General features: G+C 37.0%; 1 protein-coding gene across 2 annotated transcripts in view; it reads right to left on the bottom strand.

Moving 5' to 3' along the window:
- Positions 1–360: 360 nt before the first annotated feature.
- MAP3K21 (mitogen-activated protein kinase kinase kinase 21) overlaps positions 361–27,142 on the bottom strand; it is a 47,362-nt gene continuing 20,580 nt past the window's right edge. The window contains exons 2-11 of one of the 2 annotated variants that reach the window (XM_026669440.2): positions 25,296–25,476; positions 19,014–19,162; positions 17,733–17,908; positions 14,405–14,645; positions 12,318–12,440; positions 5,645–5,761; positions 5,068–5,218; positions 3,668–3,762; positions 1,641–2,387; positions 361–966 (exon numbers count right to left, since the gene is read on the bottom strand). In XM_026669440.2, coding sequence (XP_026525225.2) covers positions 572–966; positions 1,641–2,387; positions 3,668–3,762; positions 5,068–5,218; positions 5,645–5,761; positions 12,318–12,440; positions 14,405–14,645; positions 17,733–17,908; positions 19,014–19,162; positions 25,296–25,476 — 2,375 coding nt within the window. In that variant the 3' untranslated portion in view covers positions 361–571. The remainder of the gene's footprint in view (positions 967–1,640; positions 2,388–3,667; positions 3,763–5,067; positions 5,219–5,644; positions 5,762–12,317; positions 12,441–14,404; positions 14,646–17,732; positions 17,909–19,013; positions 19,163–25,295; positions 25,477–27,142) is intronic. The other variant, XM_026669441.2, reaches the window with a different exon arrangement.

The raw sequence follows: 27,142 nt of genomic DNA on the forward strand, positions 1-27,142 counted from the left end.
GGAAAGTTGCCTAGCCAAAATATATTTCAGTTATGAAAATTATTGCTTTTATATGATACTGGTTTGTTAAAATTAATGTAACGTTCATTTTGACTGTTTGACATGTTAAAGTTGAACTGTGCCATTTCCAATGTATATATATATATATATTGGCCAAATGTAATTGGCAACTGTTGTAGTATTAAAGGTAATATTCCATTTTACAAATGTGTCTCAAGAAAACCACAGTTCAGACTGGAGTTCTCTCTGTAGAAAAACATATTTTCAGTGCAATGGCATTTTAATATATTGCAGTTCAAATGGTTAATGGGAAAATAATTAAATAAAGCAGCTGGTCATTTGGCAAAAAAGAATGAAAAATCAAAATTGTGAAAAACTTTATTGACATCCACATATGTGTACTCATTCAGGATAGTGATGGTAGAATCAGTTAAACTACATATGGGCTTACAGAGTGTTCATTGCCTGTAATATTTCATCTATCTAGCGTAATATCAAATTCTACTAATCATGTTTAGAAAAGAGCAGCATAAAAGTTTATTCGTAAAACAGGCTAAAAATTCCAAGGCACTTAAGACAAGAATTCTCTCTCCAGTTCATAAATTGATGGCCGACCTGCTTTACTCTTCATCCTACACAAAGGTACCGTACAGTCACTATTCTGACCTTCCACATCCATATCCAATAAAGAGGGCATGTGGAATTTAGTTCTTTCCTTGGTATCAGTCAGTGACTCAGCCTTTGAATCTCTGTCAGCCTCTAAATTACCCATTTCAAAAGGGGTTGGCTTTATATTTTGAGAAATAGCCAGCCAGGGATCCAATCTGCTTCTTAAAGAAGAAGGTCGAGGTCTTGGAATAATATTGACAATTTCTTGCTTCCCTGGTGAAAGGTCATTTTGAAAGTTTGTTTGTGGCGTAGCAGATGCGTGTAGATTCCCAAGAGTTTCATTACAAATTCCATTAGCTGAGCGGAAAAGAAAGAAATTGAAGAGAAATGTAAAGCAGAGTTACAGTGCTGCTACAGTAGAAAAATAACATATATATTAGTCAGCACGAACATTTAATTCCACGACAAGAAGTAGCGCGATACTGAACCATTCTAAAGAGGTCCACCCCCCATCCCACACTGTGCTTCCCCCTCCCCGCTTGTCTTCTCTGAGACAACACACATTGAAATTTAGAGACTGAAGTCTTTCTAATCAACTGGTATATTAATAGCAACACCAATAACACTTAGACTTCCTCTTCACAGTACTTTACAGCCCTCTCTAAGTGATTTAGAGTCAGTATATTGCCCTCAACAATCTGGGCCCCCATTTTACTGACCTTGGAAGGATGGAAGTCAACTTGAGCCAACCCTCAGCTGGTGAGAATTGAATTGCCGAACTGCTGGCAGCCAGCAGTCAGCAGAATTAGCCTGCAATACTGCCTTCTAGCCACTGTGCCACCACAATTCTTAAATTTCTACCATGAAATATTGAAGTCAAAACATGAGTACATCAGCTATTTTTCAGTCCCAGTATTTCCCACTGTTTCTTTTCTGTCTGATGCTTATGAACTACAATATTGTTTGAGTTATTCATCAAACTGAACCATCTCTCTCTCTCTCCCACCCCCCACAAATATCATTTTACTCACTTATGGAATGACACGCATTTCCATCTGACCTGCTCCGCCTATGACCCCACACTTTGACGTTCGAAGAAATGGCACTGGCTGCACATTGAAGTTCTTGCTTCAAAGGAAGACTGGGAGATGGCAAATCAGGACGGACAGTCCGATCGACTTTGTCTAATTGTTCTTGTTTGCCTGTCTGACTTCCAGGCAAAAAAGGTTCAGTGGGAACATCTTCATTGCCAGGCGCTGTGTTCAGAGTTGCATCCTCATTGTCAGATTGAAGAAGGCATTTAGTAGAAATGGAAGATATGGACAGGAGGTTCACCGTACTTGCACCTGGAGATGATGAAGGGACACAGGCCTCCTCTCTCTTAGGCTGCAATCTCACAGGGCTTGCACTTCTCCGAAACTTCGATGCTCGCTGAAACAGGCTGTCGCGTTTCTTCTTTTCCTCCTTAGGCAACATCTCATCCCCACTTTGCAATCTGTTTGGCTCCCTAATATCTAAACCTATAGCTATAGAGGCTAGAAGGACAGCACAACCATACAATACAGTGTCCGTTTTCTTCTTCTGTAACGTTCTGCTGATACTGTTTGTTGGGGTCATTTGTGGAGTGCTATTTGCAGAATTTCGATCAAGGCTGTCCTGTTCTGCAGAATGTAGTTCTTGGTCATCCTTCCAAAGAGGTAGATCAATATAAGCTTGATTTGGCAATTTTAACTGCTTTGGTCGCTTAGGATCAAGGCCTTCAGGGGAAAGTTTCTGTTCTGTACAAATGCAAAATTTATTGATGTGTTTATATATTATATTCAAAAGTTAAAATATTTTGAAATGACCAATATGAAATTATAGATAACATGATAATGGTACAATCAGGATGTACTTCTTAAATAAAAAGAATAGTTTATTGTATCTCACAGTAATACAAAATTCCTGATTAGTGAAAATCAAGCAAGATAATAACATAAAAACCACACTGGTAGGTTTTTTTAGATTCTGTGTTTTTCAGAATTTTTTTTTCTTTGCTGTGAAACAACACTGTTTCTCCTATATCCAATCCCCCTCCATTTTTATGAATGTCAATTGAATAAAACATCTAAACAATTATCTGACATGACTTTTGTGTCCAAAAGAATTCAGTGTGTATAGGTTTATTTTCAACTGTTCCATTAGAAGGACCTCAGATTCTGTATATGGCTACCTGGATCTGAATTTACTGCTGAGAGCACATGACAAGATAAAATATTGTCTGCAATTAGTCTTATAAATATCAAATATATTTTAGGGAAGAGAAGGCATATTTAATAATTATGGAATAGATCTAAATCCTACATTGAGCGAATTCTTTTGATAGAACTAGAACTTCCCAATATTTCTCTGATGCCTTCTGCATCTGCTCTAAAGAAATCCCCCAATCCTCCAGCACAGAATTGGGGCACTGTGGAAGTGGGTGGGAATTTGATCCACCACTGTCAGTTCCACTAGCAGAAGGCTACCACTGGATATAATCCTCATGAATCAGCATAAGAGGACTTTAGAGTTTCTTCATTTGTAAAATTGGTCAGGATAGTAATGCAATTAGTACTGGGGAATTCAAGTCCATACATCCCCTGCCCTGATAAACATTTTCAGTATATATGAAATCTTGATGTTCGGTTTCAAAACAGTCAAGTCTAACATAGGGGTAGGGTTCCCAGATCCGAAAACTGTATTTCAATGTTATGTACCACAGTGAACTCTGTATTCAAAAAGACACCAAGTCCATAAAAAGTAGGCAGGATCAAATGGAAAAATGAGTAGGATCAAATTTTAAAAAGGATATATATCTTTGATACATTAAAGGTACATATAAATAAACGAAATATTTAAACAAAATATTTACAAATATTTGCTGCCAAAATTTATGTAGTGGACAGGGATTTTGGTAACTCACTAAAAAATCAGGCCACTGCTATTTAGAAGGTATGATTTATAGCTTATGGCCCCCTAAGCATTGGAGTGCTCTTCTCTTTTAGGGCCTGAAAACAACTATATTTCAACACCCTACCTTGGTCCATGAACAAAGAAGCTAATGCGACATCTTTATGATTCTTCATCAAAAGTGATGACCAAGGACTACCACCATCTGAGAGAGGTCTTATTCTGAAATCAGAGGAAATCTTAATTACTCTTTTTTATACAAATATGATTCTAAAGACATAATAAATAAAATGAAGAATGCAACTGTGTTTTTCCTGCACAGCAGAATATATTGAGCCTTTGCTACATTGGACTAATTATGTAAGTCATAGGCTGACTATAAGTCCACCATATTTTTCCAATATGTGTTAATTTAGGATATGTGTTAATATGTGTTAATTTTTTCTCCAATGCAAAGTTTGTTTAGAAACTCCTATCACTTGTATTATCTGAAGTGTGAACATATTTTTCCTAACTTGTAAGAAAATATAATAAGGATAATCTTATTTCTTTTTCAAAATCATAGTTAGTAGCTAAGCTGCAGGTCTTTAATGTAATTGATAGTTCTCAACTTCTTCTAACAATAACTTTATCCAGAAAAAGCAAACTACTGTGGGACAGCCTTAGATAATTAACTCTTCTCATCCTGTAATTTTGTGCTAGTAATTCATGTTTGCATTTAGTAAGAAGTAGGGGTGTTTAAAAAAAACACCCAGGTCTCTATCCCACCTCCAATTTTTCCGATATAAATTGCAACAACACAATTATTGCTTTTTATGTCTATTACTCCCATGGAAGGAAGCACAGAGGTCCCCACTAGCTTCCTTCGTTACTGAATATGGTGTGTGAAATAACATGCTCCCAGAACACTTCTAAGAACAAGGAACTCTGCACATTCCTCTCCCCTACTACTAATATTTCAAGTCTGCTGCCCATGCCCTAGAACCGCACGTAAAGACAGATTCCTCTAGCAATGGGAACTGGATAGTCTGTGAACAAGCAGAGACTTGTGCAAGCTCACAATAGACTCTGAACGTCAAGATCTAAGTTGTCTTACTTTCTCTAGCCAAGATTCTCTCTCCTGAGCTAAAAAGAAAGTAGAGGACTTTGATATACTCTGTCCCTAAATCTCTGCCGCATCTGTTTTGCTCCATTTTGTAGGGGATGATCTTAAGTCTTTGGGATACAAAGCTGAGAAAGAGATTAGGTTTAAGTCTCAGTCCTCAAATTTTCAATTCAATACATTCCCTTATTGAATCTGCATATTTTGTCACAAAGAACTCATGAATATTCAATCCAGCATGTGCAATTGTACTTTTGACTTGTCCATTCATGCAGCTCTATTTATTTCAGTGTCTTCACAGTTATGTGAGTTTTCATTGTCTCCCATCAATCTACATACCATTCAATTTCCTAAGAAGCACAATATCTAGTAATTTTTCATAGACACACTGTATTGTCTATTCTCATGGTGCTCATCAACCATACCTCTCTTTGCAGTCGGAACGGTCTTTTGTTTGAACTGAGTTTGGTCCCCAAGTACAACCTTTCTTTTTAAAGCTTCTTTTCACCTCTTCAAATTCTTCCTGGTGATAAGCTGTGCTCCTTCCCCATGTTTGGTTGCTCTCATCTGAGGTTACTGGAAAAAGAGAAAAGATCTCAACAATAATTCGGCATCTACCCTAAGATTTGCATTACAGTACCACCGTAGAGACAATTTTCCCTTCCAAAGTGCAGGTAAGAAGATGATCAAATGAAACAGGCAAAGAATGAATCTACCAAGGTAAGAGGGTAAGAAAAGAAAGTCAATCAACAGATAGTGATTTTTTCATGCTTTTAATTTTTCTTTATTTTTAGATAAATTCAGATAAGCTACTATTTTTAAATACTTTCGTTAGATATAATTGAAATAGTGTCTTCTATGAGAAAAGTCAAGACTTAATATGCAAATATAATATTTCTGTTAATCTGAAATCGCTGCATAAGTATTCAGCGTATCACTTTATACAAATTTAGCTAAGAAATTCAACCAACCAACACCTTGTATTAGTGAATATTGGCTTGCCTTTTGTCTGAACCCCACAGGGAAGTTCATATTCACTTGTGATATCTACATCTTGCTGGTATACATATATACTGTTTCTTTGCCCATTAGCTGTACTTGAGTCAGTTTTGGAGATCACTGAAGAAACAATTAGAGAATATACATGAATCCACCCGGTGGTACTTTGGCTTGATAGTAAATCAATACCAGTTTCAATTTTTTTTCCTTAAATAGCAGAACCCAATGATTGCATGCTAGGAATGGCTCAACAAAGCCTGGCAGAGAACAGCATATGAACGATTACTTATAAACACCACTGAGCCCTAAAGTTGACTTATAACCACCATCGAGCCCCAAATTTCCATTGACAAGCGATAAGTGAGTTTTGCCCCGTTTTAACGACCTTTCTAATAACAGTGAATCATTGCAGTTGTTAAGTGAATCATGCGTTCCTTAAGCAAATCTGGCTTCCCCCATTGACTTTGTTTGTCAGAAGCCAGCTGGGAAGGTTACGAATGGTGGTCATGTGACCCTGGGGCAGTGCAACTATAATAAATACAAGCCAGGTGCCAAGTGCTCAAATTTTGATCGTGTAACCACCAGGATGCTGCAATGGTCTTAAGTGTGTAAAACAGTTGTGTCCCTTTTTTTAGTGCTGTTGTAACTTTGAATGGTCTCTAAACCAGTGGTCGCCAACCAGTGGGCCAGGGACCACTAGTGGTCCGTGAGAAAATCTTGGGGGTCCACAGAGAAATGTCACCCCCAAAGCAATTAATCCAGGCTGCATGGGAACACAAGGCTGCATGGGAACACGTGGCCCGCAGAAACACAAGGCTTGTGTCACTTGCATTGCGCACAACACAAGAAAGTGAGGGGAGGGGGGAAAGGACAGGGGGAGAACTTGCCCCACGTGCCTGGCCTGGACACCGGGCTGCTTCTTTCCGCTTCTTTCTTCTTCTGCGTTTGGCTGCATGTAAGGAAAGCAGCAAAAGTCTTCCTTTCTCTCCCCCAAACTCCGCCAGAAATGAGTCTTTGGGACTCTGCAAGGCATCCTGCTCCAAGAGGCTGTGCTGGCATGACAAGTCTCACAAAGACTCATTTCTGGTGGAGTTTGGAGGAGAGAAAGAAAGACTTCTGCTGCTTTCCTTGCATGAAGCCAAAAGTCTCTCCCCCCACTCCCCAGAACAGAGCTGGAGACTGTATCCTGCCATCCCAAATAAAGAACAATCGATTGGTAGGAAAACGGGGTGGCAGATTTTCCTGCAGACTTTTTTGGGGATTTTCCCAGGGTCTCTGGTCCACGGGATTTAAAATTATGAGTTTGGTGGTTCCTGAGGTCCAAAAGATTGGCGACCCCTGCTCTAAACAAATGGCTGTAAATCGGGGACTACCTGTATACAGTATTATCACGCAGGTCTAGGACTGAGGAAATTGAGGATCTAGTCTTTTTTCTAAGTCCTAAAAATTCACTGGGTGATTAGGACCAATCACCCTGTCTAAGTCCATCTTATTCCACAGGATTGTAGTAAGAAAAATGAAAGATGGAGGACACTGTATGCTGCCTTGAAACTCCTGGAGTAAAGGCCAGATATAGCTAGTACAAATAAATGAATATATAAGTTCTTGGGGAACCATCTTTAATTAACTCAATCCTATGATTTGTAATACTTCCCTCAACACTTTAATTGTTATTGAGTTATACTTCCCTCAATAGTTTAATTGCTGTTTAATAGTGTGAAATCCCCACTGATGATTTTGTAGCACTTATCCAATCTGGGCAGCATGCCGTAGGCATTTATTTGATTTGAACCAGTTTAACCATTTATACACACACACAAAAAAGAATTTGGCATTACTATACAACTCCTATTATATTGCACAGAAATGGAAACAGTTCTGAAGACAGCAAGAAGATAACAATGACAGCCCGTTCATGATTGTGAGAATGACAAATTTATATATTACTGCATTTTTTAAAATAGTCTGGATTGTAACTTAACACCTGTAAGTACAGAGAGCACACAAAAATGAATTTATACTTCCCACACACTCCTGAAAACAGTAAAGTTTTTAGGACACTCTAGAATGGGCTGGACGGACTATGGTAAATGGGGATATTGCCCCCCCCCCAAAAAAATCAAGGGAAGTACTTTGTGAATATAAAGTTCCCCTTTCTCTAAGGAACCTCTGTAATACATGCCCCTGGTTCTGATGGTTCCCCAATTGTTGGGCATGACTTTTCAATAAGTGTGGTATTTCTAGAAAAAGTGCTATCATCATTGCCTCAGGGCATCTAATAGTACTTGCTATTCATCTGAGATTATCTATGTTGGGTCCCAGTGACTAAGACACAAAGACTCCTTCCACAGGAAGCAAATGAAGAAGGGGAAAAACCGTATGATAGTGTATCCTAAGATCTTTTCAAATTTGCAAATTCTAGGAGTTCCGGGAACAATCTAAATGCAGAAGATGGCTTGAATTTACCTAAGGGCATGTGCATTTCTGAGACTTTTCAAGCAATTCTGATAAGTAGTTTTTCTTTTGAACTGAATCTGATTGGGATGAGAGTGAAACTTGCATTCTTATTTGCTTAGTCAAAGAAGCAACTCAGTAATTTATTTTGCCCACTTCATGGTCTCGCAAAGAAAGAAACTGAGAGCCCAATCTAATTTAAAAAATAATATAATTTTAATAAACTGAGTTCTATTTATTGGAGCTTCAAACTGAGAATGACTATTACCCTTTTAAATTGAAATGTAAGAAATTTACTGGAGCTACTTCTTGAAATTGCAAGTGGATTTGGATAAAGATAAGAATTTTGAGAGAAGAGACAAAAGAATATAGAAGAAAACAGGAGTTAGACGTTTATTTAGGGGACTTAAGAAGCCCAGGAGGAAAAAGGAAAAAATTATGAAACCAGTTTGTTTAATGATGATTAAATAACAAGTTGCTATTTCTGGCAATGTCTTAATGGTTGTTTAGATTGTTTTTCTTTTGGAAATGTTTAACAATGTAATGGACTAGTTTGTAATATGTTTATTATTGTTTTTGACATCTAAGGGGTTATTATTTCTGGTAATATTTAATAGTTTTTAATTCTCTTTTTTCAATGTTTAATTGTTAAGAGACAGAAGAGGGAGACTTCGACTATGGAGAATATATATGCTATTAGCTATTTTTGTTAAAAAAATTATCTTTGCAGATTAAGGAGAACTTTATCTCCTCTGTTTAGAGATTTAAACATGAGTTTATAGAAAATGGGTGAGGTAAGGAATAAAGATGCAGTTAATGTTCAATATATAGTACTTGCTGGGGATGAAGTAAGTTTCATTAGAATTTCTTTTTTTCTTCTTTTAGGGGGCAATCTACAGTTCATAATTATTTTTTCTTTTTTAAAATGTATTTTTCAATTAAGTTTTTAAAGCTGTCTTACATAACCCTTAATAAAAAGTATGGAACTAGTATCAAAAATTCATTAATTTTGCATTTTTTAAAATTGTTTTGTTAAAGATGAATGTGACCTCTCTTGAAATTTCCATCTATACAAAAAGAGTCTTGGTAAAGATAAGAAAAGATACCTGTAGTTGTATATCCACTATATGTATGATTGCAAAGCAGGGGAGAAAATATGCTGCATGGGTAAAAAATGGCTTCAGCTTTACCCAAATGAGTACACACGTTTTAATGTAGGGAAGATCTCTCCTTCAACTTTATCTGTTAACTCTGAAGCAAGTTAATAGAAGATAATGGGAACAAAGGATTAAGAAAATGGTGTTCAAAGTGAAGAAAATAATCTTTTGTTTGCAAGACATCCAGGTTGAAAAACTGACAGACAATATCCTCTTTCAGTGCTGCGAAACAGGAGTGACAATTTATTATCTTCAAACAGAACATACTGAATAATTAACCAGCATTAATGATTGAATGCAATGGGAAAATACTGAGATTTAAACTGAATGTAACACTCCCTTCTTTTCCTTCGCTGGAAAGGACAAGTTCCATACACTGTTCACATTTCCCCCCAGCCCTTCTAAAAGCAAATGTAGAATTTTTAAAAAATTAAAAATTAACATGTAAGCAGCATTTCAAATTCTCCGGGCACAATTCAGTTATGCTTATGCATAATGATCTCACTTTGCCAGTGCACATCTGGAATCCTGTTAATTATAGAAACTGGAAAGTGTGCAGTTCTCTTTTGTGAATTGTCAAACCCAGTCAATTAACTCTTCCTAATTAAAATAACATGGAAAGTCCACATTTGGAATCAATACAGTTCAAAGTTCAAGATGCTAAGAATGGTCAACAAGACTTTTGACAGTTATATATCCTTCGGAGTGGTTTAATGTTACATCAGCATGTCTATTCACACAATAATATTTCTTCCTCTTCTTGCCCTCTTTAGCCTGCTACGCCTCAAATATCTGTTCTGGGGGTTTAGCAATCTTCTGGAGGAGGGTTTGAGCAAATGTGAAAAGTTGCAAGGGAACAGCAATCATTCTCTCCAATTCTATCAGCAGAAATCATTTCTGCTGAGGGAAAACACATGGCTTTATTTACCCCTGACTGTGAAATTGAGGAAACTTCTGGCTTGCCAATTTTGGAAACAAAATGCTTGACTGATGGACCATGTCTTGATCCAACAAGACACTTGTTTATACTACAGAAATGCAAGGCACAAACTGTGTAAGTAAGCAATTTTAAATTTTCCACCTCAACAATTAACAGCTATAATTGTGTGCCCAGTTACACATGTGCAAATATACTGGTATCAGCAGAGCTGGTAGATGAAATGAGTAAATTGCAGCAATCCCTGCCTTTGACAATGTCCTCTTGGTCGAAGAGTCTTGTGTAACATTCATAAATTCCTTCCTGGAACCTCACTTCTATTTGGGTCCAAAGTCTCTGGTGAAGGATGAAATTACATATATCCACAACCTCACCCATACAAAGATAGATTTATATTTTCACTCCTTGCACAAATGAATACATGTCCCACAATAACGTTGCAGTATCCAACCTGGGTTGGTCACTGAGACCAGAGGTCCACCCTTTCAGTCCTTTCCCCATTTGCATCCAACTCCAGCAAAAACATGAGTGGCAAGATCATTTTTTCTGTCCTGTCCCTAAACATTTCCTTTTTTTAAAATGCCCGGCCTGTGAGTGAGATTTATTTTACACCCAGCTGTATGGATGTAAAGTAATGTTTCCCCTTAAGCTGATTGTATCCAACTACAACTGTGAAGTGTGCACATTCTATTGTGCTTTGCTGTCTATTACACTGAAAATACTATCAGGTGATTAGCACTAGTAGGTATTTGTTGAACATTTCAGGTTGATGTGGCCATTATGCTTTGTCTCCCTGGTTATATCATATCTGTTGCCATTCTCTGTGGATTCCCTAAAGAGTCTGACCCAGTAATGCTCAGTTGGCAGTAATGTTATGTGGTTTAATGATACAGCCATGACTGGTTTAGTGCAATAATGTATTAAGAAAGCAGCAGAATGGTGAATGAATCCTCTTCCCTATTGCCTCCTGAACAAAACGTAAAGGAAAGGACAGGAGGGAACGAAGAAATAAACCCAAAGTAAAATTGTTGTTATTCTTCTTCTGTCACAACCCCCAGTTTAAAACAATTTATTATACTTGGGCTACAACAAAACAAGGTGTAGAAGAATGGGCATGAGAAGAAGCCTGAAGAAGACAGGTCAGGTCATGCTATATTTAATGGCTGTTTTTTCCACTTGCTACTGGCATGCAGAAACAGGAGGACACAGGAATTACCTAATCACTTTGCCTATCAAGTGGTGAACAGGCAAAATCAAGATAGCACTATTTGGCAGACAGTCAGAACAGATGGTAGAGTCAGGATGGGATGGGCATAGAGAGCAGCTTGAATAGTTTTGTGTCAACTCGAGTGGAAATACCTTAATTCAGCAATGGGGAAAGGCCCTATTTAAGAAAAAAAGAAAAAGAACTGAATTCTAATTTTTCCTCATTTTCCTCATGTTAATAGCTTATCATGTTACTCAGTCTTCTTGTGTGCTACTATTATTTGCCATGTTTTCCTGAGACAAGTTACAACGTACACAATGTACATCCAAACTTTTATATTAATCAGAGACTATATTTTCCACAAGGCAAAAGAACTTGCATGAATTGACTCTGTAAGACTTATGTAAAAGTAAACCTTAGGGATGATTAAGGGAGCGTGAAAGTCTACACTCTTCTCCCAATTTATCCAAAGTGCTATATCTGATTAAGCAGCCAGTTCAATTGTTGTCTCTTGGTTTGTGGGTGTGAGGGGAGGACAGGAGTGATGATCAGATGAAAGATGAAAGGAAAACAGAATTAATTTAGTTTGAAATTCAATTATCACTGTGATAGTTTAACTCAGCTTCAGATCACAATTAATGGTTGTATCAGCACAAGCATTTACCTTATTATTACACATTTGTAGAATTATTGAAATTAATCAATAATCACCATTTTTCTTGTTTGTTTTAATCTTTCTGTGATATTACCCAATACATTTTTTTTGCAGGAATAGGTCACAATGTGGTCAATCCAGTTTTTTCTAGTCAAACAAGTTAAAGATTATACTTAACAATATGAAATATTTTTCAGAGTGATTAAAAAAACGTTGTAAAATGTATCAAGAGCAACAGGATAGAAATACTCATTTTTTAGACTTACGTTGTATAGCTCGAAGGCGAGGAATTATTGGAGGACTACTTGGTGGACTAGAACTATTACTTTGTAAACTTCTGCGCTTATCTATATTTGGAGAAGCTTGCACCGTGATTTTATGCTGAAAATCTGTTACAATAAAAAGGACAGGTTAAGTTGAAATGTTTCAAAATAAAATTTCAATAACAGACTATCTGGCTGCATTGTATTAAAGTGATGCACATAGAATGTTGAATTTTAGCACATTCCTAAGAAAACTCCTTTACTAATAAGAGCCTAAAGACCACATTAACTTATAAATTCTTTTAAGGAGAGCCAATTTGATGCAATGGTTAAGAAACCAGAAACCAGTTCTAGTCCTGCCTTAGGCATAGAGCCTTCTAGGTGACCTTGGGCCAGACGCCCAAGGCTACTCTTAACTATTTTAAGAGGCAGATTGTTTATCCAAGAAATTTCCTATTTGACTAGAGATTGGCATGCGATTTTCGAAGTGTATACCATAGAGAACTGACTTTCTTCAGTAGTTAGTTCCGCTATGCCAGAGAAGCATTTAGGATTTGAATGGAAACAGATTCTTACAAGCAGAATAGCAAACATCTAATAGGAACAACACTCATAAACAGCTCATAGCAGCACCAGCAACTCTCAAACCAGTCTGTTTGTTATGAAAATGCATTGTGTACGAAAGGTAAATAACAGATAATTAATGGTATAGCAACAATTCTGACAAAGACAAGCCACAACAGATAAATAGCACAGGTTATTGAAATGATGTTGTTGACAAGCAAGACTAAGGACACAGAAGTGCCAACAGAAACACCATATGGATGTACAGTAAATGCTGCAGAATTTTTTTTTCTGTCGTTTCAATTTTTCCTCAATTTTTTTTTCTTTACCTTTTTCTTTGATTTATTTCTTTTCTTTTTTCTTCCTTACTTTGTATTAATTTCAAATATACTTATCTTCTTTTTTAAAAGCTACAATAAAAATTATATAAGCTAAGAAACATCACATGAATAAAGGAGTATAATTAAAACTTTTCTTAATTAGACACCTAATATAATGTAAAGCATAATAGGTGTAAAGCAGGAAGTTATTTAACCCATCTCTTTCTTTTTTCTAATTAAAAACATAATAGCACCTTGTTATAAAGTATTATTTATAAGTGATATCAATGCCATCAAAAAGAAGCAATTCTAATTTAATCAGCCACATTGAAATATGAATTTACTGTATGTTCTTTCATGATGTTTTCTAAATTGCAATTAGGTGCACGAAAGAAAAAAAAGACTTGGAACCAATTTATCCAACTAATAGGAGTTGCCTTTTAGAGATCTCAAAGGGGTCCGAAGCATTGAAATTCATAGAAATGCATGTGTGGGGCCATACTTCAAAGCAATTATTCTCACTCTAGTGACAAATAAGCTTTCTGTCTTCATGAAGTTTTTAGAACTAAGAAGTAGATCAGAACTCTACCTGGAATGAGCAACACTTCTTAATCACTTCGGAATTTACTAATTTCTTGCACACACTTAATAGTGTCCCATTTGGGGATTTGAGATTATGAAACCAGGTTTATACAAGGCAACGTAGATTCACTTTGACATTATGCCATGGAGATGATGTGATTCTTTTGGTCTAAGCAAAGGCACAACATCAATTGCTTCAACCTGGCATTTTATCTAATACTGAAGCTTCTTCTTGACTTTTCTGTTCCTTGCCAAAGCCAGAAAAGTCACATGTCATTTGCCAAACCCATGGTTTCTGCATATGACAGTAATATACAGAAAAAGGCAAATGGTGCGTCTTCTGTAGAAAAGCTGTGCTGAAAAGGAACTGTAAGCAGGGCAAAGCAAAGCATGACCATCGGTTGGTTCTGCTTCTAGAAATGAATGGCCCACACCACTTCATGAAGCATCTCCTCACTTGAATCTTCATCGAAGAAAGTACCCCTCTGAGCATCTACCTGAGATGATGCTACTGGCTTTAATATGACAATTTCCGAAATTGTCAGCAACTGAATCCAACACTGGAAATGCATTACTTGCCTTAAATAAACCTGCTCAAGACAAGAGCAGGAAAAAGGAACAAACCTGAAGGCAGACTAATTCTGTTCCCATCTTTAAGTTTTAATCGACTTCTTTTAAATTTCCCTTTTCTCTTCTTAACATTAGGCTTCTCTTGATTTAACTGGAATATCAATATATTTAATTCACGTTCCAATACGTCAATCTCCCGTTCTGCGAGCTGCTGTTCTCGCCGTTTCAGCAACTCTTCTTGAGATTTCTGATGAAGAGCAGCTCTTGTTAATTCTTCTTCTCTTGATCTCAGCTCCTAACAATTGTAATGGAAGTAGCAGTTAGAACACTGTCTTCTGCCTCATGACGAACAAGCAGGGGCAAGATGGCCCCAGGTGGTGTTTACGCATCCCACTGGACCTGGCAGGAGACGCTTGTTCTGGGTCCTTTTCTATGAGAGTGCACTATATATAGCGAGACCCGGGGTGGGGGTCTTTTCTGCCATGGCACCCACCCTTTAAAATATCATTCCCACCCAACCCCACATCAGATTTGCCTTGACCCTGCTGGCTTTTCACAAGGCATTAAAAACTTGGCTTTGCCATCAATCCCAGAACCTTAATAATGCAGGGAGCCTGATTTTAAGTTATATTGACTGTGACCTATTAAATTATTCTTGGCTGATGTTTTCGGCTGTTTGTGCTATTTATGTCATTAATCATTGGTTGTGTTTTTAGTCTGTGTTCATTTTGTTTTAACTGCTAGCTGCCCAGAGTCATGTATATGAGATAGGAGGTCCTATATATTTATTAACTAAATAAATAGGTACATCCATAGTGACATTATTTGGCAATTATCTAAAGAGGAGAACCCCCACAGTAAAACATAACTATGGATAATTGGAAGCAGCCAATATTCTGTTTGGAAAGAATCTGGCTAAGCTTTTTAGAACTGAAGATCGGAGGGAAACAACTGAAGTGTTTGCAAGAACAAACTGTGTATCTGGCTGTACCATTATCACTGCAGGAAACAGTCGATGCTTATAGATCTAGGAAAACAAAGAAAGCTTGCTGGAATTTCCATAGAGGGAGTGATGATATATATATAGGATACTGAAGATGGATAAAGACTGATATTTTCCCACAAGTCCTTGGGGAAGCCTGGGAAACTAGCAGGGAAAAAGTCAGTGGGGATCACGTGACCATGGCTAATGGCAGGATTGTGTTCAAGTGATGTTCCAGATGTTTTGGGATTGCACTCAAGGCACCTGTTATCTTTGCTTTTTTATCACATTATTGTTATTAATCAGTACGGTTCCCCCCCATCATTTGGGTTTCTTGCTAACTTCTGTAAGAGATTACAAAGACAGTATCTACAGTATGTTATTATTTTAGCATAATTCTGCTGTTGGAGGATTTAAGAAAGAAATATTAATTTTCAGTAAGGTACCAGTTAATTAAAATGTAACAGACGTTGCAGTCCCCAAGGGTACCAACTCCTGCCTGTGAAATTTAAATGTGGACAAGAAGATTCAGTTAAACTGACAAGCATGGAGATTTTTCTATTAAGACATGTAAATGAAGACTATATAACCTGGTTCATTTTATGTATGTTATAAAGTCAGAGGGACAACGAGCACGATATTTTTATTGTTCATTATGCAGAATTCAAAACCAATTTCTAGAGACTATTAACAATTCCTTTATACAAGCTTCATACTTCTTGCTGCAAGTGTTTTCCCTAAGGATAACTATGTTGGTGTTGGTTGATCCTTAATGGCATAGATCCAGGCTACCTGATGAATCGCACCTGATGAACTACTAGGACAAGCCCATCCTAATCGTGCCAGCAGAGAGGGCCTACTTTGGATGCTATCCTGTCAATGAACTCCAACTATGAAGATCCAGAAAAAGCCTTTCTCTACTGTAGCGGCCACCCTTTAGAACATCCTATCCTCCAAGGTGAGATCTATCCCCACCCTCCTATCCTGTAAAAGCCTGAAGAGTTGTATCTGCTGGTTAGCCTAGGGGACCAAATGAGAAGTTCCACACTGGATGCAACTGCTGGACTGATGGCAGACTCCCCCTCTGTCTCTTGTTCTCTTTTCTCCACCCATCCATCTGTTTGGTTATCACACTGATATAGTCTTCTTGTGTTTTTCTTTTCATTGTTTACTTTATTGCTCTGTTATTTTAGTTCTATTTACACTCCTTTTGTTTTCTTGTTTTTATTATTGTAAGCCTCCTAGAATAGCCCCACAGTGAGATAGGCGGCAAATAAATTAAACAAACAAACAAACAAACAAACAAATAACATTGATTGTTTCCTGGGATCTGGCAAACCACAACACCAAGTAAGTTTTAAGCATCAAACTCCAGCACTATCACAATTATAATAATAAATCTGGGGCCCCCATCTGCCTGAAAGACCGATGTTTAATTCTTAAAATTCTAGGCATTCTCAATTCACTATTTGGAAATGAGCCAAACGTATTTACTTAGAAAAAGGACAAATGCAAACAGTGAGGTAAGAAGTATCACAGGAGGCTTGAGGGAATTGATGGCCAACTCTGTCATCTGAAAAAAAAAAAGGCAACTGGCTACCAAGACTCTGTCTTGCATGCATATGAAAGTTTAATGGCAGCTATGTTGGCAGACCACTTCAAACATGCCCACTGGGTCCAAAAATTGCTTACCTCAATCAACTCTTAATGAGAAAAAAGTAAAAATCAGTGATTTTTTACAACCACCACATTTAAGAACAGGCTCTAGCTATTAGCATCATAATTAGAATAAGATGCTCAGAGTTAAAAATAATCCAAATATTAACATAATAAAACATACCGGAACTCCAAAACATTTAAAGAACTACTCAAACTATTTGTTCTGAAAAGGAACTTTTTTAAAAATGATACTAATAACAACAAAAATGGCAGCCAGTCTTAAGAACTAAATATCATGATAGTAAATGAGAATGAACAAAAGCTAAAGAGCTCCAATTTTCCCCCCGAAAAAAGTTTAAAAGTTGTCCCTATCCAGTCATGACTGGCTCAAGGGGATGGCGCCCATCTCCCATTTTCTGCAGAGGGAACCTGCGTTGTATGAGACATGTTTCCATCATCATGTGGCCAGCATGAAAATACAGAATGCAGTAACCTTACTGTTGAAGTGGTACCTATTTATCTGCATGCTTTCAAACTGCTAGATTGGCAGAGCTGGGGCATATAAAAGGAGTTTGCCCCATCGCATGGCGCTCAGGGCTCGAACCCGGGCTGTTGACTTTCCACTTGACAAACTCAGCTTTTTAATTTCTGAGCTATTCCCCCCACTGCCCCAATGTTTATTCAAACTTTATTGAAACAAGTATAGTCCCACAATCTCAATGTACTTTAAAATTCACTCACTTTTTCCTTGGTTCTCAGTTCATCAAATATCTGCTGGATTTCCAGTTTCCAGTCATCTTGCATAGAATGGAAAGATTCTTGAGGCATCTCAGTCTGTACAGCCCCCTCAATGGCAGTCAGCTGCTCAAGAATCATAGTAAATGATGGTCGGATATGGGGATCTTGTGCCCAGCACTCTGAAATTCACCAATTACATTTGTCAGAAGAATAAGACCAATTGACTCTAAGTCCACCTTGCAGAAATGCTTTACTACACGTCATAATATATTTTTTCTCTCATGCAGATTCAGCTCTAAGAACATTTAATAAAAATCAACAGAGAACTTGCTTGATGTGTTCTAGTACAAACTGTAGTGGAGAAACAGTTTCCAAGAAGTAGTCATGTATAAACCTAGGAGTGGAGTATTACACCTGAAGCATATGACTTGGATGTATGTGTATGTGCATGGAGTGTTATAACCATTATCTTCAAAATGCCTGTGATCCTTTCACTTTAAAAAAAGGGATAGCAGAAAGACAAACAGATCATAGGTACGTCCAACACATGTCCAGAAAGTCACGATATAAAGTAAATTAGTAATAGTAATTAGTATTAGCTCATGTGCTGTGTGCAATGGGAATTATGAGAGTCCATGTACCCATGTCCTGCCAAGGCTCTTGCTTTTTAAAAAAACAAAAATTCCATTTTCTCCCCCTCATGTGACTTGTTCTAAGGAATGATTTTAATGCCACTTTTTAGTTATTTGGAATGATGAAAGGAGTGAAATTCTGATAAAGGGTGTGATTGGTGTTCCGTCTAGTTTTATCACTTCAATGATAAGGTATTTTGATTTCCTTTAAGACCAAACATAATATACTGGCTATTGTCCTGGAAACCCATTCAAATCCCCACTCAAGGAACTTGGGTGGAACACAAAGTAACATTCAGATGGTTCACACTATTTTAACTGAAGCTACATCTCATGTTGCTGTGAGGCTTCAATGCCGTTCTGAGCTTATTTGGGAAGAAATGTAGAACATAACTGATTGAATCAATAAGCAGGCTAGTACTTCCAAAGATGAATGCAACTTTTAAAAAAACGAACCACAGATTTAATATACCAGAGCCAAGTATATTAAAGTATATTTAGGACAGGACTTCAGTGGAATGGAAAAATGTTTTCTGCCTCTGAATAGAAATTAGCCTAATACCAAATGAAACACTGACATTAAGAGTCGCATATATTATAGAGAACATGCAAGCAATCTTATATCAGCTGTCTTAATAAGCAGCACAAGTACCTTTCATTAGTTTAGCAAATGGTTCAGGACAGGTGGATGGAATGGGCAAAGTAAGCTTATTGACAGCAACGCCGTAAGCCACAGCAAGACCATCAATGCCACGGTAAGGAACCTCTCCTGTAAGCAGTTCCCACAGCAATACGCCATAACTATAAATAAATTTTCAAACAGTTAATTGTGTTTGTGTAATGCTAAGGCATGATTTTCTTAAGGTAGGGAAGGACAGTAGTCTGCCTAGAAAGGGGGAGAAAATAACATCCAGAGAGAGGGCATCTGCCATGCTGCTGTTCAAAGAAAGGTAAACTCATATATATATCTTTGGAGCATTAAGCTGAGGAAGGATGCACTATAACAATGCCATTGCAATTATCTGTATCTTCCCCAAAATACTAGATTTGATACTATACGCACTTGCAGTAAAATGAAACATATTAAACTTCCAGGATATTTGAATCCAGAAACATTTTTTTGCAGACAATTAAATTATTCCTCCACCAAGATTTTCAAGATTTTGTATTTCACCGTTGTTCTGTAAAACTTTACTTGAAGTGGATTGAAATTTAGTTATTCTTTAGCTACAAAAGGGAACAAATTATCACTTCTTTTACACAAGGCTCGATGATCTGATGGTATTTACATGGGGCATTTTGTAAAGCTGGTTTCCAAAATGTTCTTGAGTTTGAGGGAAGTTGGTTGATTTTTTTCATAATAATGTATTTGAGCTGATCAACCCATATGGATTGAAAATGAAATGTCTTCAGAATTGAGATGACAGAGTCTAATAAACATCATTAGCATTAGGAGTGTACAGAAAGACTAGCAATGAATGTAACAAATAGCAAAATGGCAGCCATTTCTGCCTTGCTTTATCTGTATGTAAATGGGAAGCCTCAGTATATCAGCATGTAACCATTACTCCCCTTCAAGTTAAACAAGAAATCAGTCTTAGTGTTTCTTAGTGTTGATTTAGCAAAGAGCTTTAGAGATTATGGGAGATGTACACAGGCTTCATCTCCATTTAAGTGCCAGTATACTATCAATTCACTGTGGGGGAAAGACAGATCAGACAGATCAGAACAGCACAACCAGATTCTCCCTCATGGGCCTTGCTAAGCAGAAATCAAGTTCCATCTTTTTATATTTACTTTGCATAATTACTTAAGAAAATGCAAGATTTTTAAAAAAGCAGGAAAAGCAAATATTCAAGAATCAAAAGTAATGTCAAGGTGTTAGCCATGCCTGAAAAGAAATTCACACTCAAATGACATGATAACAGAAAGTAACCGGGGCCTGCAGCTAAATTGCTTAGGGGAAGAAAAAAAGATTATCTTTTTGCATTTGTAACTATGCTGAAACTGAGCCGATGGCAACCACTCCTTTCCGTATGCAACTTAGGCTACAGTGCTAAGAACATTTTGATTCGCCTTAAAAAAAAATTAAATGAAATTGTTCTTAAGCAAAATGGATGCATAAAAACTTCAAAAAATTTCCTCCGGTGGAATGCATAAAAAAAAGACCTAAGTTTAGTAGGCAACAAATTAAGAATAAACGTGTGCATGCAACATTTTTTCTCTTTTTAAAGATCAAAGAATACTGAAGATAAAAATAACAAAAACGTTTCTGTATTTTCTTGCTACAGGGAAAATAATAATCAAGGGTATACAGCAGAAGCAAGAGGAGCAAAGAAGCAACAAAAGAAATCCAAGAGTTTTTAATTATCAGCTTTTACTTTCTTCTATTTTAAGGAAAGAAAAACTGACCCATGAGGCTTTGTAGAGGAGCTTGAAGCTCTGTAGACTCTGTCTACAAAATAATCTCTGTGTTCTGGGTAGACTTGATGTCTCTCCTGGCTGCTTTTAGATGTTGTACTAAATCATGGCTTAGAATTACAAGCATGTACATGCAGACTTTGGGCTTAGGTGCTTCCCCTCCTCGCTGGCTACTAGCATAGCTGAGGGGAGTTCAGAAGGTTTTGCTTTTATTTCAGATTAGTCAGAGTGTTATGAATTTTAAAAGCTTTAAATGTTACAAGGAACAAATTTAGCTTTGTGAAGTGGAACGCATACTTTGCAATACCACAGAATAGGATTTGCTTGCTTTTGGATTAGCTGGATGAGCAGCTAGGGGTCAGTGAGGAAACTACTGCTTGAAGCCACAGGGTTTGTGCATTCCTGCTTGACTCCTTGCTGGCTTTTGTGCTCTACTCACCAATTCACTTAGGTGGAGGATAAGAACAGGTGTAAAAATGAACTAGGAGTTGGTCAAATAAGACAGTGTATTTTAAAAAACCACAATTAAACAAACAATAGTCTAATCTTTTTTAACATTAGCTTATTTCCATTAAGCACTTGGTTTGGATAACATGGCAAGTATGGTAACATATAGTAGAAGATAAAACCTTAGAAAGCCTCTTTGCAATTACATTACAAGAATATATAAACCCTATGCTGCTTTTGCTTTTTTTAAAAAAAAAAATGGGTTTGACACTGTCCATGATCCAGCTTATAAAACTTGAAAATTGGAAGTAATGTATCCAAACCAAGGCAGAATAACTGCTCAAACCAGAGAACTTGACAAAGTGGCTTACTCTCCATAATTAAATTTGGTAGCATTGTCTCTTGGCATAAAATGTTACTTTTTTATGTCAGAATTCATATCGTCTTGTCACCAGTTATTAAGTTTTTGAGAGCTATTTCAACGCAACTTTATTAATACACAAGTATCAGATTTATTACAGCGTACATCCATTTAATTAAACAGCATATTAGATCATTTTTAGAACATTGTTGGCTTGACAAAAAGCTCTCTGAAGAAGATCTGTCCTTCCAGACACGCCTTCTCATGTTCCAGCAAAAAGATTGGAAGGAGGCGAGGGCCTTTGCACCCTGTGCTAATCTATGATTTATTTAAGCATGTTGTGTAGAAAACAGTGAATCAATCCACATTAAACCTTAGTGTGATGTGCAAACTTATTAGTTAGCCCTTGAGTTACCACCACAATTGAGCCCAAAATTTATGTTCCTAAGTGAAACATTTGTTAAATGGGTTTGCTCCATTTTACGGCTTTTCTTGCCACATTTGTTAAGTGAATCACTGCGTTAAGTGAATATGGATTCCCTTCTGACTTTGGTTGTCAGAAGGTCACAAAGGGGGATCACATGACCCCAGGACACTGCAACGATCATAAATATGAACTAGTTGCCAAGCATAGGAATTTTGATTATGTGGCCATGGGGATGCTGCAATGGTTGTAAGTGTGAAAAATGGTCATAAGTCATTCTTTTCAGTATCGTTGTAACTTTGAACAGTCACTAAATGAACTGTTATAAGTTGAGGACTACCTGTACTGTCTCCAACAGTCCTATGGCTAAGAACCATGTGTACTATTTTCCACACAAAACAACAGTTATAGAGTAAAAGAAACTGTTACTAAACACATGGGAGAGTTTTGTGAATTATTGGACCCACAAAATGCCCTTTTCCTACCACGGAAGCCACAGAGTAACAATAGCAAATAGCACTTAGACTTATATATCACTTTACAGTGCTTTGTAGCCCTCTTTAAGCGGTTTACAGAGTCAGCATATTATCCTCCAACAATCTGGGTCCACTTTTTACTCATCTATTCACTTTCAATTTCTATTCACTGGATGCAATACTGTTGAAGACCATTACAACATATTTTTACTTGAAGTCAAAAGAGTCATCAAACTATATGTACCAATAACAACTCCAAAAACCAGAAAAAAACAGATTACCCATAACAATAAGGAAGCTTCAATCCAAAAATATTACCCATAACAATAAGGAAGCTTCAATCCAAAAATATTACCCATAACAATAAGGAAGCTTCAATCCACTTTGGCGGAAAAACAAATCTGGTCACGTTGCCAACTTCAAAAGCCGATACAAAAATTTATGCCACCAGATAAAGACCGAATGCACCAATTATCACATTAAACAAGAGGAAAACCTTCTAAGCACCAATTCCACCCGCACTTTCTACAATTTTATAAACAACAAACTAAAAGACTCAAGGTCCATCCCACCCCTGAAAGGACCTAATGGTAAAGACTGCAATGATGACACCATTAAAGCCAACCTCTTTAACACATTCTTTGGCTCAGTATTTGTAAACAGCAATGGATCATGCCCAGTATTTCCTAGTTGAACCACAGACAACTACAATGATCTAATACATATCAATTTTACAGAAGACAATGTTGAAAAATCACTACGCAATCTAAAACCATCCCTCTCTATTGGACCGGATGGAATATGTGCCTACTTCTTTAAAAAGCTATCCACTGCCATAGCCGAACCTCTAAGCATAATCTTTGAAAAATCTTTCAGGACCAGCTCCTTGCCAAAACTATGGTCACAAGCTACGGTCATCCCCATCTTCAAAAAGGGAGACCCCAGCCTAGTTGAAAATTACAGACCAATCTCTTTATGCTGCATCACCTGTAAAGTCATGGAATCAATTATTAACCAATCCATTATCCTCCATTTAGAGACAAACAACCTACTCTCTAATAAACAATTTGGTTTCAGAAAAAAACTATCCTGCCATCTGCAACTCTTACACTGCAAAAACACATGGACTACACAACTTGATCAGAGCAAAGCAATAGACGCAATCTACATAGACTTCTGTAAAGCCTTTGATTCAGTGGTACACAACAAACTACTCCTAAAACTAAAATCTTATGGTATCTCTGGACACCTGCATAACTGGATAGAAGCATTCCTGTCAAACAGACAACAAATGGTCAAAATTGGGAGTGTCCTATCAAATTCTGTACCTGTCAACAGTGGTGTCCCCCAAGGCAGTGTTCTAGGACCAACTCTCTTCATACTCTACATAAATGACCTCTGTGATCATATTAAGAGCAACTGCATCCTCTTCACTGATGATGTAAAGCTATTCAACATTACTGACAATACTGCTACCCTTCAAAAAGACCTCGACTATGTATCAGAATGGTCAAATAAATGGCAACTTCAAATCTCAACAAACAAATGCTCTGTCTTACATATTGGCAAAAAAAACAGAAAATAAAATACAGTCAAGACCTTGTTGATGATCCAAACTCTGTCAAAGACCTTGGTGTACTCATCTCTAATGATCTTAGTGCTAGAGCCCACTGTAACTACATAGCCAAAAAGGCATTAAAAGTTGTTAACCTAATCTTATGTAGCTTTTTCTCTGCTAATATTACACTAATAACAAGAGCATACAAAACATTTGCTAGACCAATACTCGAATACAGCTCATCAGTCTGGAACCCACATTATGTATCTGATATTAACACAGTTGAGAAAGTCCAGAAATATTTCACAAGAAGAGTTCTCCACTCCTCTACTCGTTGCAGAATACCTTATGCCACCAGACTTGAAATTCTAGACCTAGAAAATCTAGAACTACGCCGCCTTCGGTCCGATCTAAGTATAGTATATAAAATCATACATTGCAATGTCCTACCTGTCAATGAATACTTCAACTTCAACCATAACGATACAAGAGCAAACAATGGATACAAACTCAAGGTTAATCGCACCAAACTAGACTGCAGGAAATACGACTTCAGCAACAGAGTGGTCAATGTCTGGAATACTCTACCTGACTCTGTGGTTTCTTCCCCAAACCCCAAAAACTTTAACCTTAGACTTTCTACTATTGACCTCACCCCTTTCCTAAGAGGTCTGTAGGGGGTGTGCATAAGCGCACCAACGTGCCTACCATCCCTGTCCTATTGTTTCTTTTATTTTTCTTATATGTATCCATGTATTCATAACTATGTTTTTACTTATACCTATTATTTTGTAAGCAATTGACAAACCAAACAAAATAAATAAAATCTTGGAAGGATGGAAGGCTGAGCCAACCTTGAGCCTGGTGAGATTTGAACTGCCAAATTGCAGTCAGCCGGCAGTCAGCAGAAGTAGCCAGCAGTACTGCACTCTAACCACTGCGCCACCATGGCTCAGGGTAAGCTCTAATATAGACATTAGAAAGTAATGTCTAAAATTCCACATCTAGAATTGTGTGGGATTCAATGAGTTTCAGAACCTGTTTATTATTGTGAACTGCTTTATGGTTTAAAAGCCCTATGCAATTACTGTTTAAATCTAAACATTAAGCATCTCCTTTTTTTTAAAAAAAAAAACCTTGTCAATAAAAAATAGAACCCATTAAGGTTATTTTGCATGCATACTCAGAGAAAACCATTGAACATAAGGTTGACTCAAATTTTATTTAATAATACAAAAGTCATTTACCTCCAAAGGTCACTTCCTTTAGAAAACATGGATGATTTAATGACCTCAGGAGCCATCCATGCATAGGTACCTGCAGTACTCATTTTGGTTGTTCTGTGCCACTCTCTTGCCAAGCCAAAATCTGTGATTTTCAGAGTCGTGTTGTGAATATCATCATTTTCTATCTTCTCAAGCAACAGTACTGTAAAAGACATACATGTTTTCATTGGCAGTTGTACTAACAAAGACCATCTAAGCATAATCTATCTCTGCTTAGTTGAAAACTCAATAATTTTGATTTAAAATGTATTTATTTATCATTACACTGACATATTTTTAGATTCTTCCTTCAGCTACTATAATGATATAAGCCTGAATTATAGAGCCATGTAAACACAGTGGCATTGTTCAGTCAGATGTTAGAGAAAGAATATGAGTTGCCTTATATTGTTTTTTCCCTGGTGATTTGAGATAGAGATCACTGAAACATATTTACAAAACAGGGGAAACCAGGTTTATAGAATGAGGGACCCTACATGCAAAGGGAACCAAAAGTCAAAAGTTGGCATATTATTTCAGACTAATTCATACACATTTTGCATTTAGCTTATATATCTTTGCTATTGGCAGCAACTGTGTTCAAGAACACTTGATAGATATAGGTCAAAGTCTGGTTTACAGATAATAAATTGAGATTAAGGTGTTTTCTTCTGGATAATCTATTCTATACTGCAACATGCTATTAACCAGTAACTAGTTAAAAGTAGCTATGGCCATGAAATGGATTCAAGCGAAAGGCTAATGCCCTCTCATCTTTCTAACTGTGGGGCATGTTTAATATTTTACTATTTCTGAAAAAGTGATACATATTCTCAATCTGTTCTGAAGCACAAATCAAATACCAAAGAAAGTTTAACGAAACTCAGTGCCCAAGTTGGCAATAATTAGTCCCAAGAGCATGTCGTAAAACTAATGACTTGAACATGATGGCCTTTGTACTTTAATGAAAGAGGTTTTGTTCTAGATTCCACACATGTAAAGTGGAATTCCACAAATTCCAGGTCAGTCAGGCAGCCGAACCAAAACCAAACACAATCTGATTTGGAAAGGTGATAATTGGCAGCCAGCCAGCCTTCTTTCTTTCTTTCTTTTTTTCTTTCTCTTTCTTTCTTTCTTTCTTTCTTTCTTTCTTTCTTTCTTTCTTTCTTTCTTTCTTTCTTTCTTTCTTTCTTTCTTTCTTTCTTTCTTTCTTTCTTTCCCCCTAAGGGAGGAGAGATAAAAAGAGCAGGGGTGCAGAACCATTGATCTACCACAAGCAGAATGGAGAATTACAACTACTACAGACATGCTACGTTTCCTCCACCACCTTACCTTCGTTTGTCATACTGGGAGGTGGAATGCTTGACATAAACAAACTGAACAGGCGACATGGCCCTATGAGTGAACAAATTCTTGTGGTCTGTTGCTTAGCAACCTGTATGAGGCCATCCTTCTTGCACTTCTACAGATATTTGCTTCCCATTAGCTTCATATCAAAACAAGTGACCTTTACAACTTGGACCTATTCTGTGCACTCAACCATAGATAGCTGAAATTCAGTATATATACACAGAAACACACAAACATACACAGAATCTGAAAGTTACTTTAGTCATAAATCATGAAATAAAAACAACTCCACACGTGACTGATGCCACGCATGTTCACTTATGGTGACTGTTCACTTATGGTCACTTATGGTGACTGGAATTTGTTTGAAAAATATTCATTCCAATTTGAAGACATAAAAGTTTTTTTTCAGAACTAAAATTAGGGTTGAGTTCAATCGGTCAGTTCATAGGATGGTATCAAGAAAAAAGCAAGATAGT

The sequence above is a fragment of the Notechis scutatus genome, chromosome 1 (assembly GCF_049901735.1).
Source record: "Notechis scutatus isolate UNSWTSFEM ecotype Mainland chromosome 1, rNotScu1.2, whole genome shotgun sequence".
Lineage (NCBI taxonomy): Eukaryota > Metazoa > Chordata > Lepidosauria > Squamata > Elapidae > Notechis > Notechis scutatus.